The 17785-nt window shown below is 39.2% G+C and overlaps 1 protein-coding gene across 4 annotated transcripts in view; it reads left to right on the top strand.

The window, feature by feature from the left end:
- lama5 (laminin, alpha 5) overlaps nt 1-17785 on the top strand; it is a 128856-nt gene that overhangs the window by 45060 nt on the left and 66011 nt on the right. For 3 of the 4 annotated variants that reach the window (XR_007942383.1, XM_022195768.2, XM_051949165.1), the window contains exons 3-6: nt 2169-2286; nt 6637-6755; nt 7779-7949; nt 8522-8619. Coding sequence is in view for 3 of the 4 variants with exons in the window: in XM_022195768.2 (XP_022051460.2) it covers nt 2169-2286; nt 6637-6755; nt 7779-7949; nt 8522-8619 (506 nt within the window). In the remaining variant the exon portion in view is untranslated. Of the gene's footprint in view, nt 1-2168; nt 2287-6636; nt 6756-7778; nt 7950-8521; nt 8620-17785 lie in introns of those variants that run through there. The other variant, XM_051949166.1, reaches the window with a different exon arrangement.

A 17785-nucleotide genomic window follows, 5' to 3' on the forward strand; every position in this document is an offset into this window, starting at 1 on the left:
TCCACAACTGAGCAGGGGACCTCAGACTGATCTTCAGTGCCAAGTTTGATTATCCTGACTTCAGCATTTGCAGAGATATCTGATGGCACATACACACACACACACACCCACATACATACTTACCCAGCCAGATACTGCACCGAATGCAGTAACCCCGCTGACGTACGTTAGGCGTGGTTAACTAAACTCATCTGTACCTTTCTCACTGGAGAAGATGGTTTGTTTTGACATTTTGGGAGCATTTTAGTGCTTTATTGATGTAAAAAGACAGTATTCTGTAGTTAAACTTCTGATGTATTCAAGTTGATCAAATGTACAGTCTTACAATGGCCCTTTAAAGTTGGGAAAACAGTTTTGCCTGTTGAATTTTAATCATAATTTATTCCTTTCTTTTCACTTTCCCTCTAATGAAACCTGCCTTCACACATAATGAATAGTTATCATTAGGTATCATGAGACCAATGAATATTCTGGCATCATATGTTGCATTAAGCCTGGAAAATGCAGGACACAGCCCAAACGTGTGCGAATAATTTCAGTTTCTGACAGCTTTATTGCAGATTTATACATAGTTTCAATCAACACATACTTGGCCTATCAGCACTGCCTTTCTTTCTCCAACTCACACACACAGGAGGTGATTGTGATTCGTTCTAATGTTATTATGTGCGTCATTGTGTTATTTCAGTGTGTTCTGTTTCAACTGGGGAGCAATTTCAAGGTCTGACAGACAAAGCGATGCAGCTGAGCTACTCTCTCTTTCCGTTTCTGCTTATGAGAGCAGTTTGTCATCGCTGTCTAACCAGCTTCAGGGCCTTTCAGGAAATGAATGAGGGATGACAAGTGAAAGAGAAAAGGCTGCAGGCGGCCGGAGAGCAGCGATGAAACTAGAGAGCCCAACTCAGTGTGTGACGAAGGAGCATCTGGTGCTCATTAGGGTTTTAGAAATCATCTTTTTGGCAGTAACATAACATGTAACAGGACATAGCAGATTACAGGTACTGTAGTTGGTTTTGACGTGATGTCTGTGCAAACGGGAAAGATTTGACAGGTCAACTGTTCAGGTCACTGCAACGCTCGACTGGTTTTACTAGAAGCTGCCAGCTGGCCTTTGTTTTTTCATCCCAGCTGTCTGTTGTTTTTGATTAGCAAATCTTGTTTCTTTTTGTATTTATTCCTATACATTCCTTTTAAGATAAATAGCGCCTGAGCACTGACAGTATGTAGGACCCTATTGGAATGCAAGGAATTACTTTTCATCCAAAAGAACTGCAGTTTTGAGGGCCTAAGCATGCTCAAAAACTCATGAAAATTTGCACACACAGCAGAACTGGTCAAAAATTTGACATTTTATAGGACTTGCGCATGTGTGTGGAAAAATGGCTTCATAGCTCCCCCTGCAACATTTGTAACATCTACCATGGGTCGAACATTTCACCTACTTCTACAGAATTTGGTCGCCAAATGTAGCACGTCACGGCACACATAAAAAGTCCATGGCAGCCATATTCTAAACCCAACAGGAAGTCCGCCATTTTGCATTAACTGTCAGATTTTTTGTTATTTGTGCTCATTTTCAGTTGTTAAATCCTCATAGGGGGTAACTCCAAGAGATCTCAAATTTGTCCGCTATATACAACAGACCTTAATGAGAAAAAATTTGTCAAAAATCTTCTGCAACATTCAAACTGTGGCGGATGATGCTTCGTCATGAAAGAGGAAGTGCTGTCTGACTAACCTGTACATGCTCCAATCTGCCTCAGACTTTACATGTTTGATCACAGTCCTGCCTTGATGTCCCTTTATGACACCTGTGTAACAGTGGAGGTAATCAAGGGATCTGGCCTAGGTTTGATAGCAATCAGTAAATAATGCCTTGATTGGTCCACTGTCAATCGTTGAGATCTGATGCGGTCAGCGCTGCTTTATATTTTTCTTTGCTCCTTGACATTCTTTCCTTTATTTCTTTTAATTTCATTTTTTCTTTTTCTTTCTCTCATCTTACATTGCTTACTTTCTATGTTTAGTCGTGCTTTCAAACTTTACTGCTATTTGTTATTCAAATTAAATGTGTTTCAGTCCATGAATCATGCCTATCTTAGCCAATGGTCCAAACAAAGGTAATAATGTTTTTTCATGTGACTTTCTTCTCTTCTGTGTTTCTGCAGCTCTTTCATGTGGCCTACGTGTTGATCAAATTCGCCAACTCTCCCCGTCCAGACCTGTGGGTTCTGGAGAGATCCATTGACTTTGGGCTGACTTACCAACCCTGGCAGTACTTTGCCTGTGAGTACACGCAGACATTCAGCGACATAATAGGATTAGATTCATAATGTTTAAAAAATAAAAAAGCAGAATCAAACCAAGTCAGGTTCCATGAGTATCACTTCATGCTCTCCTAACCCTCACTCAGGGTTGGGTTTAATTCTTCCTTTAATCTCACTGTGTGTGTGGGGGGGGCTCCATTACATCACAGAGCTGCCAGCTGATTGGCTGTGGCAGCTGTCAGTTCAGGTGGGCTGGAGGGGAATTCCAGGGATGTTTGCCAACAGGTCGCAGCTTGAGGTTTACCTGATTAAAAGTGGTAGAAGAAGACGTGGTTTTGGTCAGTATGTGCGTCTGTATGTATGCATATATATATATATATATATATATATATATATATATATATATATATATGTGTGTGTGTGTGTGTGTGTGTGTGTGTGTGTGTGTGTGTGTGTGTGTGTGTGTGTGTGTGTGTGTGTGTACAGTGTGTGTATACAGTGTTCCTTTATAATCAATGACCTACAATTAATTAGCATTCTTAAAAACTGTTCCAGGTGTCAAGAGTTGGCAGCAGTAGATAAATTAAGTCTTGACACTTTGATGGACATCTTTAATTTGAAATTCTTTGATGTGAAGTGGGTTGACTTTAAAGCTGACAAAACACTTCAGCTTGCTCTCAGACTCCTGGTGAATATATCACTGCCAGTGTGTTTACTGGTGCACTCACAAGGACTCTGGCTGTTTGTTTAATGCCTTCTAAAGCAGATGAAGGAGTCTGCAACTTATCATAGATCATTATATCATCCCTGTCATATAAGAGGTATAAATCAAACGGCAGCGCAAACATACCTCTAAATAAAGCAGGGATTTGCAGCCTAAAACCAGGGACTGTGTGGTTCATCAGTTTTGGTGTTGGCACTTTTGAAAAATTTCAAACCAAATAACTCCTACTGAAACTAGTTGAAACTTTAGAATTTAGAGTATATTGATGCTTTCCTGTGTGCAGTATGGTTACTTGTATTTAGGAAGTTCAGCTACTGTTGGCAAAATGTTGGTTCTCAGCCAAGAAGTGGCACAAATTTGGTATTGCTGGACTAACGCATTTGCGTAAGAATCACTTCTGCACTTCCAAAAATCCATGTACATCTGACAAATACCAGGCTGGTTCTTGCTCACGCTCAATCCTCTGATGCTGGAGCTAGGTCGAGTACAACTTGATTGTCTGCCTTGGATTAGCTCCAGTCGGTTCTTTCCCTTGAAATTGTAACCCTCTCTCCAAGCACTGATAAAACTGTTGAAAACTTCATTATCAGCACATTGTTGTTTTAATGAAAATAATCCCTAGATGTCTTAACAGTTCTTTAATATGTAGCTGTAGTGTCTCTGCTGCACATAGACAAGTTGTAATATTGAAGTAATGCAGTCCATGTTTGAACCAGAGACTGATCCTGTAACAGATGAAACCCCAGATGTCTGAATCTGTGTTTTTGAGGTTTTAAAGGTGTAAATACTCATCCAGGGCCCTGACTGCTTATTTCACTCATGCATTTATAAAACATCATATAGACAAGTTACATGTGAAGTTCTTCTAACTTAATGAGAAAATTAACACTCAAAAGAAAAAAAAAATCCTGGAGTTTTTTGTTTTGTTTTTTAAGCAGTCATTAAATTACATTGTGACTGTAGCACTGACAAGAGAAGCTGAACTCTTTCCAGAATAAAATAGTGATGTTAATCCAGTCCACCTTGTTTCTTTTGGTCACAGGAATGACAAGAGATCTGTGGGTGTGTTAAATACCACAGAGTAAGTTAGCATTGCCCTCAAAGCTGTAAATGTCAGAGCTATTTGAGCTGCAGCTGCTACAGACTCACTCACACACAAGCACTCTCCAATAAGGTTGAATTTGGCAAGTTGCCGTTGTGAAATCACCCCTTTCTCCTGAGTTGTGTTGTTTTCATGGCTGCTTCTTTCTTCTGTGCCAAGGACAAATCTGAGATAAAGTGAGTCTAGGAATGTACACTGAAGGAACAATGTGACTTTAACCAGCTGAAGTCATGTTTCAGACTGACAGACATTCTTTCAAGGGTAAATGATTTCTAAGAGGCAGAAGATGGCCAGATTAATCAGTCAGCATTCATAAAGGATGAAATTATAGGATTACTGGCTGCTCGTTGCTGCCCCTGGATCTCATAACTGCATTCGTATTCATAATTCACCCTGTCCTGTGTATAAACTGGTCAGGTATTGATAACATAAACGATTAAATAGTGTTCATCCTCATCTCAGCTTTATTATAGTAAAGTGTGCCTGAAACACATCGTAGCTGATCTAGTGTTCTTCATAGCTCAGAAAGCTAGAGATAAAGGCAAGAGGAGAACATTGAAAACTTTATTTTTTAAAAGAAGTCTTGGATGAAAGCCAGTACCTCCAGCTCTGAAGCCATGCTTCTCTGCTGGAAAACTCGGGATTGCTCCCTCTGGGTTGTGGGATAGTTGCTGCACCAGGCAAAGGAGTTCGTTCTAAAGTGGCAGGTAAAATGGGACATGAATGGACAGGCTGACTGATGCAGCATCAACTGTAATGCAGGTGTTGTCCTGGACTGTCGTGGTGAAGGTGGAGCTGAGCCAGAAGGCAAACTTTCAATTTACCACTTGATCTACACTCCATCCCTCATCTGGTGGTTATGAGCTCCGTGATGTTGCAAATACAGTCTGCTGAAATAAGCTTTCTTCTTTGGGTGGTTGAGTTCAGACTTCTAGATAGAAGCTCGGGGATTGAGACGGAGCTTTGAGTACAGTGGCTGCTCCTTCACAATGAAAGGAGCCAGCTGAGATGGTTTGAAATCTTGATAAACCCCCTCAGCCCCTTCCTTATGTGGTTTTCTTGGAGGGTCCAACTGAGCAGAGGTTCATAGTTACACCTAAAACTTGTTGACGAGATTACATATCTCATCTGACCTAGGAACATATTGAGATCCGCCAGGAGAAACTGGAAAATAGTTGAATGGAGATAATTTTAGTGAGATCTTATAAACATTTGAAGCACTCAGACTGATAACATTTAGATAAAGCAGCTGATTTTTGTACTTCAGTTAGATAGTTACAAGGTTAGGGCTGTGGTTGAAGAAAAAAATCACTGAAACTCAAGTGACGGGTACAATTTTTGTCTCACACACTGAAGCAAAAAAAAAAAAAAAAAAAAGCAGTACAGCTATGACACAAGAAAAGCACTCAGATAGTGCAGTACTCTGCCAAGGCTGTTCAGGCGTTTTCTGATTTCTGACGGATGAAAACTTCAATTTGTAGTAGGATCGCAAACACGTGATCGTAGTTGACGTAGTGTTCACTTGTTGTCATAGTTACAGTGACACTGTGTCGCTGTCTCACAATGATACGGTAATCCTGAACAAATCCGTGGATCCAGACCACATCACTGCCAAAATGTAATCACTTAGTCCTTGTGACATTTCTGACCTTCTCTGAAAATTTTACCCAAATCTGTTAGTCCATTTCTGAGTAATACTGCTAACAGACAAACAGACGGACAAACCAACGCTGATTGTCACATAACTCCGCCATGTTCCTTGGAGGAGTAATAATTGCAACCTGCACAAAACGATGAGTCTTGTTACTGAAATCATGCCACTCTTCACATGTGAACCAAATATTGTTGCATTATGTAATGCATTACATAAAAAAATCATAAAGTGAAGTGAGAAGATGACTTTGCACACAAAGTGACTCCTGCTGTCCCTAAAACTGCAACCTCACCTCAGTGACAGAAAGAAAGAACACAGAAGCCTGCACCTTTTCTGAAAGTCCTTACTCCTTTAATCATTTTTATTGAAAACATGTTATTTATTTATTTATTTTAAATTTAATATCTTTGAGTTTTAGACTTAGGAATTTGTAGTTCACTGTTTTTGTAGCCTAAGAAGTCACATGTTTGGAATGAGTCATGCTTTGCAATAGGTTCAAAGAGAGCTATTGGGGAGTTATTGTAGTGAGTAGAAGCTGCTGTTTATGGATTCCAGCTGCTGTAAAGCTCCAGCTGAGGTGTGTTTAAAGAGGACTGCTGAGTAAACTGCAGACCTCCATCAAACCCTCCTCTAATTATCACAGAGATGCATTATTAAGATGCAACAAGGTGGTTCACACTGCTGAAGTTCAGCACGAGGGAATGCTATCATGTTTTCAAATATGGGGTTGCAAATGATTATAAGCTTTTCTCTTCTCTCTACCTTTCTCTTGTATTTCTGTGTGTGTGTGTGTGTGTGTGTGTGTGTGTGTGTGTGTGTGTGTGTGTGTGTGTGTGTGTGTGTGTGTGTGTGTGTGTGTGTGTGTGTGTGTGTGTGTGTGTGTGTGTAGCCTCCAAGAGGGACTGTATTGAGCGCTTTGGACAGAGCACCATTGAGAGAATCAACCACGATGACGACGTTATCTGCACCACTGAATACTCTCGTATAGTACCGCTGGAAAATGGAGAGGTGAGTGTGTTTGCATATAAAATACTGTGGATTTGACTCTGAAACAATTAATTGATTATTCAGTCATTGGACAGAAATTTATTTGAATAGTCAGTTTAGCCTTTTAATCATTTTTTACTCTTTATGTCTAACTAATTAAAAGTAAGGATTTATTGCCCATATTTATCTTATTTGACAAAATTGTCGAAATTTGCACAAAACAAGCCATTTTAAGGAGTCATTTTGGACCCTGGGACATTGCAGTGAATTTAAATGATTCACTGTTTTCTTGCACATTGCAAAATTAATCAAGAAATGAGATTGAGAATTGAGATTTTCATTCAAAAGACACTCTCTGTTCTCACTCACATTTTTTGTACTTGCAGATGAATAACTGTTCCTATAAATGTGCCAAGGATTACTATTTTTCTTCTTCAGTCACAGCTTCTAGACTTGCATTCATGGGACATGAGCGCAATTAAAACAGAATAACAAAATGAAATAGTGCTTTTATTTTGTGCTAGTCAGAAAATTAATCCTGCAGCCCTATAAAGTACAATGTAAAATGCCCATATTGTAGCTCTAGCAGAAACTGCCTTAGTGAGTAAATAAAGACGGACTGTGAGGAAGTTGCTCATTCATTGAGTTTTAAACTGGCTGCTAGGCAAGTGTTATGCAAATGTGTTACATGAACGTGGATAAGTAACAGGAGAAAAGCCTACAAGTATCATGACAGGAAAGTAAAAAGTTGTGTTTTCTGTGGGAGAAAATAACTGCTTTTGGTGTGGACTTTGTAAGATTCCTTATTTTTTCATACACAGAGAAACAGCTACATAATATAACACACATATGGAAAGGGGATAAAGGACAGAAATCATGAAGTGGGATCTTTCAATCGCAATGCTGTGCTATAAGAGGCATATTTTGTGATTTAGTATGTTTGATGTCATATCTCTGATGCTTACTGCTCTTTAATAATGTCTGATGTTCATACTTTGACAGCTGTCTGTTAACTTATGTTGTGCCTCCACACACTTCTCCCAGATTGTGGTGTCTTTGGTCAACGGTCGCCCCGGAGCGATGAACTTCTCCTACTCTCCAGTGCTGAGGGAGTTTACAAAGGCCACCAACATCAGGCTTCGTTTCCTGAGAACGAACACGCTGCTGGGACACCTGATGGGCAAGGCGCTCCGTGACCCCACTGTCACCCGCAGGGTGAGGCAACACAGCAGACTGAAAACCTTATCCTCAGTCACTTACTAATCACGTATTAATTTTTGCAGCTACATGCCTAACCTTCTGCACCCTGTGGTGGCCTTTTATTCACCGTCTGCAGACAGAGTCACAAATCAAGTCAACTGAATTAGCTGAGTGGAATGAGGGAAGGATGGAAGGATATGCAAGGTTTTATACAGTCAAGGTTTCCTGGATAACAAGTTACTTGCTATCTTCAGCTCATAGCCAAAACAGCCTCCATACGACCTCCAGGAGCCTCCATACGCCCTCACACAAGTCTGATCTCTGTCTATCAACATCTGTCAACATCTCAAGTCCATGTAGCTCAAAGCTGAACTTGAGTGCAGTAAATGGATGAAAGTACTTAGTTACTTTCCACCGCTGTCTTCAAACTAAGCTTCATATTTACCATACAGACATTAGATTGGTGTTGATCTTCTCATGCAACTGTAGGCAAGAAAACATATCTTCCAAAATGTCATACAGTTCCATAAAATTTGAAAGCATATTGAAGATCGGGGCTCATGTTGTGTGTTGTTGATTTCCTGCAGTACTACTACAGTATTAAAGACATCAGCATCGGAGGACGTTGTGTGTGTAACGGACACGCTGAGGCCTGCAATGCCAAGGACCCCAACGACCCCTACAAGTAAGATACAAAGATGTACCTGAAGTTCTAAAGTTTTTGAAATTCACATATTCACATGCACGCACACACGCGCACACACACACACACACACACACACACACACACACACACACACACACACACACACACACACACACACAGAATCAGGAAATCAGACTGCATTGTCATGACTCACAGACTTGTGGCAAACTAACATAGTTACTGACTGGATTTGTTAATGTGTTTGTTTGTCCTCGACTGAGGTAAGATGAGAGGAAATCTTGGTAAACACGACAGCTCATAAACACGATTTATCTTATTACGTTGACTTCAAGCTCTCTGCCTGCTCCGACACACATCCACAACACACACTCAGCACTGCAAAAAGCCCAAAACAAAATTCATATCCCCGAGCTATGAGTCTGATCTGAAGCACAAGGGTTCCAATTATTCTTGGCTGTGGTTTTACTCTGCTCCAGTGCCGTCTGTCTTTTCACAATGACATATACCTGCATACCTGCAATGCAAATAAGATGCTAGATTTGTTACAACAAGTCCTTCTTCCAACATGCTGGAAAAAGGAGAAGAGGGTAAAACCTGGCATTTGAATGAAGTGAAAACTAAGAATGCACTGAATGAAGAAGCACTAATCTGCAGCTTTTTTTATGTAAATAAATGTCTTTGACTGACTACCAGAGATTTGATCCAAGTCAGTTTAGGAGTGTGTTTGTAATATATGAGGTCATGTTAGTACCAGCAATGTCAAACGTCAAGCAGAAAGTGAAAGACGAAGTGTCAGCTAGATGTGTGACATTACTTTAAATCTCTGTAAGTAGAATTTTGTTTTTGAAAGGACAATAGCTATTGTTTTGCTTTGAATTCAAACTAATTATGTGTATGTTTGCAAGTTCAAACTTGCAGAAGCATTGAAATTCTTTGTCCAACTGCTGAACAAATTCTGCAAGTTTTGCCTCAGATTCAAAGACAGAACATAATCTGAACAAAATTAGAATGAACCAAAGCCTTTAGTTTAAAAGTCCACTAATTATGTAACATGGTGGACCAGCTGAAGATGCATGAGAGATGGGGAATGAAACTGTGTGAAAATTGTTATAAGCAGTATTAATGGGCAGGTGGACATGTTGTTCTAACACCAGCTGTGTCTAATTCAGGTGAATCTTGAACTCAGTACAGATTAAAGCATTCTAGTCCATCAACATGATATCAGGACACTACATTCTGAATTACATATACTAGAAATTAAATTTCCAGACTTGACAGTCTGCTGAGCCTGTAATGACTTTGTTCGTGCAATGCAGCGCAGAAGTATTAGTTTTTACAGAGTCTTCTAAGTGCAAACTGTTTATTTTAGTTAAATTTGTACATGAAATATGTAGAATAAAGTAATTTTGATAAAATATAAAAATTTTGAAGTTACATTTGGTGAAGTTTCCCCACCAAACAACACATGAGTAGTTCAAAGACCATTGATAAGTTTTTATGGTGTCTGGCTCTGATAAATGGTGTAAATTTTACTCTTTTTGAAAGCGATATGCTTTTTGAACTGCCCTGCAGGTTTCAGGCTTCACAGAGTTAAATACAAAGCAAGCGAAAAGGTGCAAATGTAAGCATCAACCTAATAAGAGACAGGGAGAAGGGTGATGGGAAGAGGTAGAAAATTGTTGTTTTTCGCAGTGCGTTCATGTAGTTTCGTGGGAGAGAAACTGCTGAGATGCTCAGACAAGGAAGTAGGAGAGGAAGACTTATTCTCTGATTACAACCTGCATACAAATAAACTTCCAGTCCTTTATTTATTTTTGTTGTTGAGGTAAGAGAGACAAGACGGGGCTCGTTTTAATAGATGTGGATACACTGTTGGCTGTGTGTGAGAGAATTTCCGGATAAGTGTAGGTCTCACACGTGGAAATGGGCAGTATGTGATTAATTTAATAGTACGTGTGAATGTGTGTTGCAGATGTGGACTGTATGAGCTGGTGTGTATGTGTGTGCGTAGCTCCCTGCAGGTGGTGGATTTTAAAATAAGCTGTCATTATTCTGTCAAATTAGTCACATACAGTACACACACACACACACACACACACACACACACACACACACACACACACACACACACACACACACACACACACACACACACACACACAGAGTCACATATCTGCTTGTTTTGTCTTCTGTCTGTCTTGTTCTTTGTGCAAGTCCACACATGCAGTTCTGCTCTATATCACTGTTTTTTCTTCTCTTACATATGCAAAAAAAGAGAAGAAAATCACACACACATTACCACACAAACACACACACCCTCGTACAGACTTGTTGAAGGAATTTGGAGACGGTCTTGTGGAACGACGGTGATGCAGCTCTTGTCACAAGTCACTCTTGTTGTTGCAGTTGAATGATTTGGGAATTTGGGAGGAAAAGACGGATATTAGAGAGAGGAGAGGGAGACGGGGGAGGGATGGTGAGACAGTATGATGTACATGTAGTGGAAGCACATGCACCGCTGGTGGGACGCCTTTACACGGTGACCCCAACATCCTGGATGTGTTTAAGCTGTGCTTTGATTGACAGTAGATAAAGAGGCACAGATGGCTCGGTCTTTGCTTATTAACCTGGAGGTCAGGATTTCTCCTGGGGTGGGTGTGAGCAAATGGGAGGGATGAAAGCAACAATGACTATTTTGGATTTTTACCGCCCGGCAAAACTGCGTTTGCCGGAAGGTATTGTTTTCACCTGCATGGTCTTGCTTGCTTGCTTGTTTGTCTGTAACACTTTGGTTTCCGCGCAATAACTCCATAAAATATTGATGTAGCCTCACCATATTTGGTACACAGGTCTACCATAATAACACACAGGTCAAGTTCGCATTTGGTGACCGTGACCTCATTTTCAAGGTCACAGGGGTCATCTTTGTCGCCGGGCGGTCCAAGTTTGGTAAAACTTCTAGTTTTCAGATTATTTTGCTTTAATTTTAAGACTTTAACTGACAGTGACTTTCATGATTTCCGTTCGGGGATGAATAAAGTGTTTCTATAATCTACAAAAACAATTTCTTTGATTGTTTATTTTACAAAAATTAAAAAAGAACGTGAATCATATACAACATTTTTTCAAGTGCGCACAGGTGTTTCCAATGCTGGACAAAGGTGACTCTACATGCAGATACTTTTCTGCTTACATATACTTGTCTCCTCTCAGCCTGCAGTTCAGCCAGAAAGTGTCTGAATTTTTTGCCACCTGAATTTGGTTGCAGCTGAGTCAGTATACATCGAAGGGTTGCACTAAGATTATACACAATTTGGTGACTGCAAATGGTAATTGACACATAATAAAGTGCTTTTGATCAAATATTCTTTCTTATCACTTATATTTGATAGCATTTTCTGTCCAAAAACTGTCGGGCAGTAAAAATTCTTTCTGTTTTTCCTGATTCTTGCTGCTCTAAATCATGTAATTTTGTAAATTTTGAAATATAACTGCATTTTCAACATGTCTTATTTTACAAAAAAAGAGAGAAAAAAAACTGAATCAACATGTAAAGCAAAATTTGCCAAGTGTTTACAGGTGTTACCAACACTGGGAAAAAAATGCCCACTCGACATACTTTTAGTATTTTCCTACTTGCATCTTTAAAGAGGAACTTCGTTTTTTTTTCAACCTGGGGTCTGTTTCCATATGTAATTTCATACATGTGAGTGATGGAGAAATGAATTTTCGACATAGCTCCAGTATTTAGCCAGGCAGGCAGCTTAGCAGCTCAGCTTAGCAGCTCAGCTAGCAGCTCAGCTAGCGAAAAGTATGGGGCAACTTTCAACTTTCAGCTCAATCACTAATGGCCTAATAGTATTAGTACATTTTTGGGTGATTTGTTTATAGATAACTTACCTTTTGGATTCGGGAGTTCAGAAGGTTAAATATTCATAAAAAAATTTTACAATATGTTGATGCTTGACAATAAATCACAAGTAGGCAACGCTGTGTTTTAATGGGCCAAAAGCCAAAATAGTGATGAAGACAGCACGTCAATTTTAAAGACTTTACCTCGGAAGAAACCACCGATAAAAATTTAGGAATCCACTGATAAAAGTCAGAAAAGGATGGAAGGAGGTGAAGGAATAATGAGGACAGAATGGAAAAAATTACATTTGATGAATGAGACGGCAGAATCGTAAATGAAATGTGGAAGAAAAGATGGAGACAGAGAGAGATGGAATCCTGCAGTGAGTGAAAAATAACAGACAAGTTAAAGAGCTAAATTGAAACAGACTGCTTTTGTCCTTACAATAGTAAATGTTACATTACTTCAACTCTCTTAACAATCGGTGAGTTAAGAAACTGTACTTCACCATGAGTAGAACTGTCCTCCTCTTTCTTTGTCATACTGCAGCCTGTGTTTGTGGAATCTGAACTGCAAACTGTTGAGTTTCTCTGCAGTGCAGCTGCACATCGAACCGTTCAGTCACCTGCTGCCTTCAAACACAGAGCTGCAGTCATCAGAGCCGCTGTCATGTTCAACACACCTGCATGATATAAGAACGTTAAACAAAGTCGCGGGCTGATCGAAATTCTCAGATAAAACCAAAGCTGACTGCTGTACATTCCTTCGCTCTGACACAAACCAGACAGAGAACCTCCAAACTGCTTGATGAGGTCAGGAGGGATTTATTTGAATTCCTTAACCCGTGTTCCCATCAATCAAACACCTGCCTGCGTGAAACAAGTGTAATGTGATCCATGCTGTATTCTGTGTCCATTCTTCTAGCGTTTATTGATCTCATCTAAAGAGCCTTTTGAAAACAAAATATAATCCACGTCACTGCAGATCAATCTAGAATCAGATCCCACTCTACTCCTCTGTTTAAAATACCTCAATTCTGTCTGAATTACATATTTATACCCACTGCAGGACCACAGCTATAACTGTTTAAATGCCAGTCACACAGCAGAAGAATACTTTAAACAGTTTGAAAGGCCTCATGTCACAGTGATTGCTTTTTCCATTAAGGCGTCATCATTCTTTTATGTGTGAAATGCCCAGATGAGTCACAAATTAAACAGTCTGACTCTGGAAGCTCAGTCTAATCTTTGGTAAAGACACGCAGCTGTGCCTAAAGGTGAAATCCATCCAAGGCTGTTTTCTGCCTGTAATTTGTCTCTGATAAATGCAGCCTATGTCCGGATTGTCGATGATTTTAACACTGGAAAAATGACTGGGAACAAAAACAACATGCACATTTTTCTTTTTTATATTGTTGAATCTGGAACAAGACATTAAGTATGACTCTTTTCTATTCAAATGTCCCGGTGAGCCATAATCAGCATGTCAGTGAGCTAGCATGCACCAGGACCCTGAAACTGAAGCAGCTAAATGGAATTCAGCCATCATTTATTTTATTGTTTATTGCTGTGCTTTTCCTACTTTCAGGTGCATTATAAAGTGCATATACACCAGATAGAGTAGAGAAATCACTTTAACAGTATTTGTATACAGTACTACATTCACTAAGGACTTTACTGTAGAATCGTAACACACAGCAACTCTTTCACTGCACTTCCTTCCTCCTTTTCTTTAGTTATTGTACCAACACTTCCCTGACACCCATAGGAAAAGTCTGCTTTCTCTTGCCCAGGTTTAGTCTCAATTACTATTAAATACACACACATGCACACGCTCCATCTACGCTAATGAATAATCCAGATGTGGCCTCGTCTCTCAGAGCTGTGATCCTGAACTGAAGGTGATGCAGCAAAGTGAAACCAAATGGGGCTGAACCGAACAAACTCCAACCAAGCAGCCAGCTGGCAGCAATATGATCTTACATGATGTCTTCTAGAGCTGTTTTTCCATGTTTTTTAGTATCTCTCCCTTGTCTAATCTTTATCATAAGCAAAGCCTGGTCATTGTACCACTCATTTGAAATGTTTAGCATTTTTAATAGCATCTGCACTGGCAACAACCACGCTGGAGGCATTATGCTTTCAGCTTGTCTATCCATCTGTCCCATTCTTATGAACGTGATATGTTTAGAACAGCTGGAGGGCATGTCTTTAAATTTGGCACAAATGTTTGCTACTTGGAAGACAGTGTGTTTAGTTGTCAAGTTTTTGCTCCACCATAAACCGATAGGATACCATTTTTCAAGATAATGGACACTTAAAGTATATTTAAGTGTGTAATACATAGGTTTGATATTTAAATAGCTGAGCCTCTTACTGCTTCGACTGTAGTGACTTGTGGAGTTGATCACTTGGACTACAGGCAGTTTCATGTTGGCAATCAAAGGGGTTTAGCCAACAACGGGCCACCATGACAAAGATTTCTGTGATTCTTAATGACCTCCAGCCAGAACTCATCAAAGAGAGACAGCGTTTCTATATCCCAGTGTTATGTGCGACAGAGCCGACTTAACGATCTAAATCATTTTCCCGCTGACTAAAACAGCAATGGGACAAATGTCAACTGGGCCTATTTTGTTTTATCAATGAATTAACTTCTAACTGCTGCTGATTATTATTTAGTAAAATGATTTCAAATGTGCATTTCTGAAGTCCTGTCACAAATTGTGCTCTCCATTTGCCACTGTCAAACAAAGGTTCAGGTTTCAGTTAAAGCAGGTACTGATCAGTTAAAAAAAATGTCTTCACTTGTTTGAGGTTAAATTGGGACTTCCTTAAATAGGATAAAATAATGAGGTGATCATATCCGTGAGATCAAATCTGAACAGACAAGGATGTAAAGTACAAAATTTGTTTTCGATTGTTTAGGCCATAATTCTAGTCATCTGTGTGATTATCTATATAGAATTATCACAGACATCAATTATAGTCTACATATTTACACATTGATTACACATAGATTTTTTAATTACTAAAGGCATCCCACCTCTTACAGTTAAATATATAAGCTGTGTAAAGTAAGACATTTATAGCAAATATAGGGTTAATGTATCTTAACCTATCATGCTTGCAATGCTATATTTACTCATCTTAGAAAACCTGTGGTTACTTTTCCTGTTAAAGCTCCACATCAATCGCATGGCGTCCACAATTAAAACTCATTCTCTTCACAGAGAACATACTACAAGTCACAGCATTCCTTACAATTTACATGAATTCAAGCGTATGCATCAACACTGTACAGTACAAACAGTTATTGTGGTTTAATTTTGCTGCCCAATTCATTTTCAAAAGATGAGTATCGGTGTTCTTTATTACTGTAATCTTGTAAAAACCCTCTGATCCCACAAAAAGGGAATGAAGACTCCAGAAATTATCCACGTTCAGGCAGCACTGTGTATTTAGGTCGACTCTACTCTTAGTGGGCTCATCATCATCATTCTATAGACACGTTTTGTTAAACTGCCATACATTCTCATGGCAGTATAAACACTTTCTGCAATATAAACATATAACTCAGCTTACCCCAAGGGCTCCAGAAACACATTAAAGCTCACACACTCTGTGAAATCTGAACTGTACAATTAGAGCCATTTGAACACCTTGGTGTATTCTAAAGGTGGTTGAATTACACATAATTATGTTTGGAAGATATTTAAAATGTCAGGCCACCGAGCTCTGCAACAAATTATAGTGTCTAAGAATTTGTTTTAGGCTAGAAGTACCAGATTACAGGTATTAATGTGTCTGATCCAGTCATGCACTATAAATTAGTTCAGCTTACTTTAGTGATGAAAACTCACACTATATCATCCAAACTTTCCACTGTGTGCATTTAGCTGGTCTTAGTTCTGTAAGCAGCCTGTAGGAAAAGGAGAATTCATGCACATCACATTTTTCCTCTGCATGAGGAGACACATGTGAGTAAATATTTCAGCATATGCATGCCAGCAGATACAGTATATGTACAAACATACATGTTTTCTTACTTCTTTTTCTCCAAAAGTGTTCTAAACACATGGTGCTTCACATTAGCCTTCTGAAACCAGAAATGTCTGCTCACATGTGACCTGACCCCTCAGAATCAGCAGGGCTTTTTATACCATAACCTTGGTATATTTAATGAATACATGCAATATTTTACCTTTATACTATGAGTATTTTCAGAATTGCAGATACAGATGAGACATGAAATTTTCAGGGCTGAAAAACACATTTTATCTCTGCAATCAAATCAATATTATGTCCACTCCAGGTGTCACAATCTCAAGCCGAAGTCTCATCAGCACAGTTTTTCTGTAACCAACCTCGAGCATCAATATCATGCAATATATCATAATTTTAGCAAAAGTGCACTACTTGAACGCATAGAGCGTAGAGTAGTAGAAAAAAGCTTTGACACCCTGGATGTGTTCTCTGTCTTCTGGTAATTTATTGGGGGGAAAAAAAGTGCATTTTGGGTAAGCTTTTTTGGGTTTTTACAGATTAGGGTGACTTTATATAGATCAATCCAATACTGCCATTTCGAGGACACAAAACTACCTTTCCTGGGTTAAACAGTCCACTAATGTCTCAGACAGAATTCTGATGAGTCTCTGCAAGATACAGAATTAAACACAGATTGGACCTTTTCCTTTTTGGCCCTGATGCTAACCTTTGACATTGGATCACTATCGCTATCTGAAGCTAATAGTGATAATGGGTATTTTCCGGTCAAGGTGCAGATGTGATAGGATGATATCACCTCCTGGTGCTTCAGCCAGGCTTCATTAAAAGAGGAAAAAGGAGATTTTTTTTTGGTCCAAGCACATATTTTCCCATAAAATGTAAAATATGTGCAAGAAAGCCTAAAAACAATATTCAAATAATAATGCAAATAAATTCAAATGTTTTTAATGAAGCCATATTCACAGCATATGAACTGTACTTTTAATGCCTAATTGTTTAGAATGTCAAATAAGCATGAATGTCAAATTCAGCTGAATGAACAGTAATTTAATCTTCATCAGGCAGGGAGTCATTGGTTTTCAGCTAGCGATAAAAAAAAAAAAAACAGGAAGTAGTGAATTTGGGTGGAAACACTCCATTGAAAGTCATTTCCTAAAATGCTTTGCTGAGAGGAAAGGAAAAAGAGATGGAGAGCCAGAAAGTTAGAGGAATGCACAAGGGAGAGTGTGTTGAGCTGTGTGTGTGAGAGAGAGATTGACTGAATGAATGGATCTGATAGTAAAGGTGAAAGCTGGAAACGCAATCAAGCCTGTTGAAACACAAT

This window comes from Acanthochromis polyacanthus, chromosome 6, assembly GCF_021347895.1.
Source record: "Acanthochromis polyacanthus isolate Apoly-LR-REF ecotype Palm Island chromosome 6, KAUST_Apoly_ChrSc, whole genome shotgun sequence".
NCBI lineage: Eukaryota > Metazoa > Chordata > Actinopteri > Pomacentridae > Acanthochromis > Acanthochromis polyacanthus.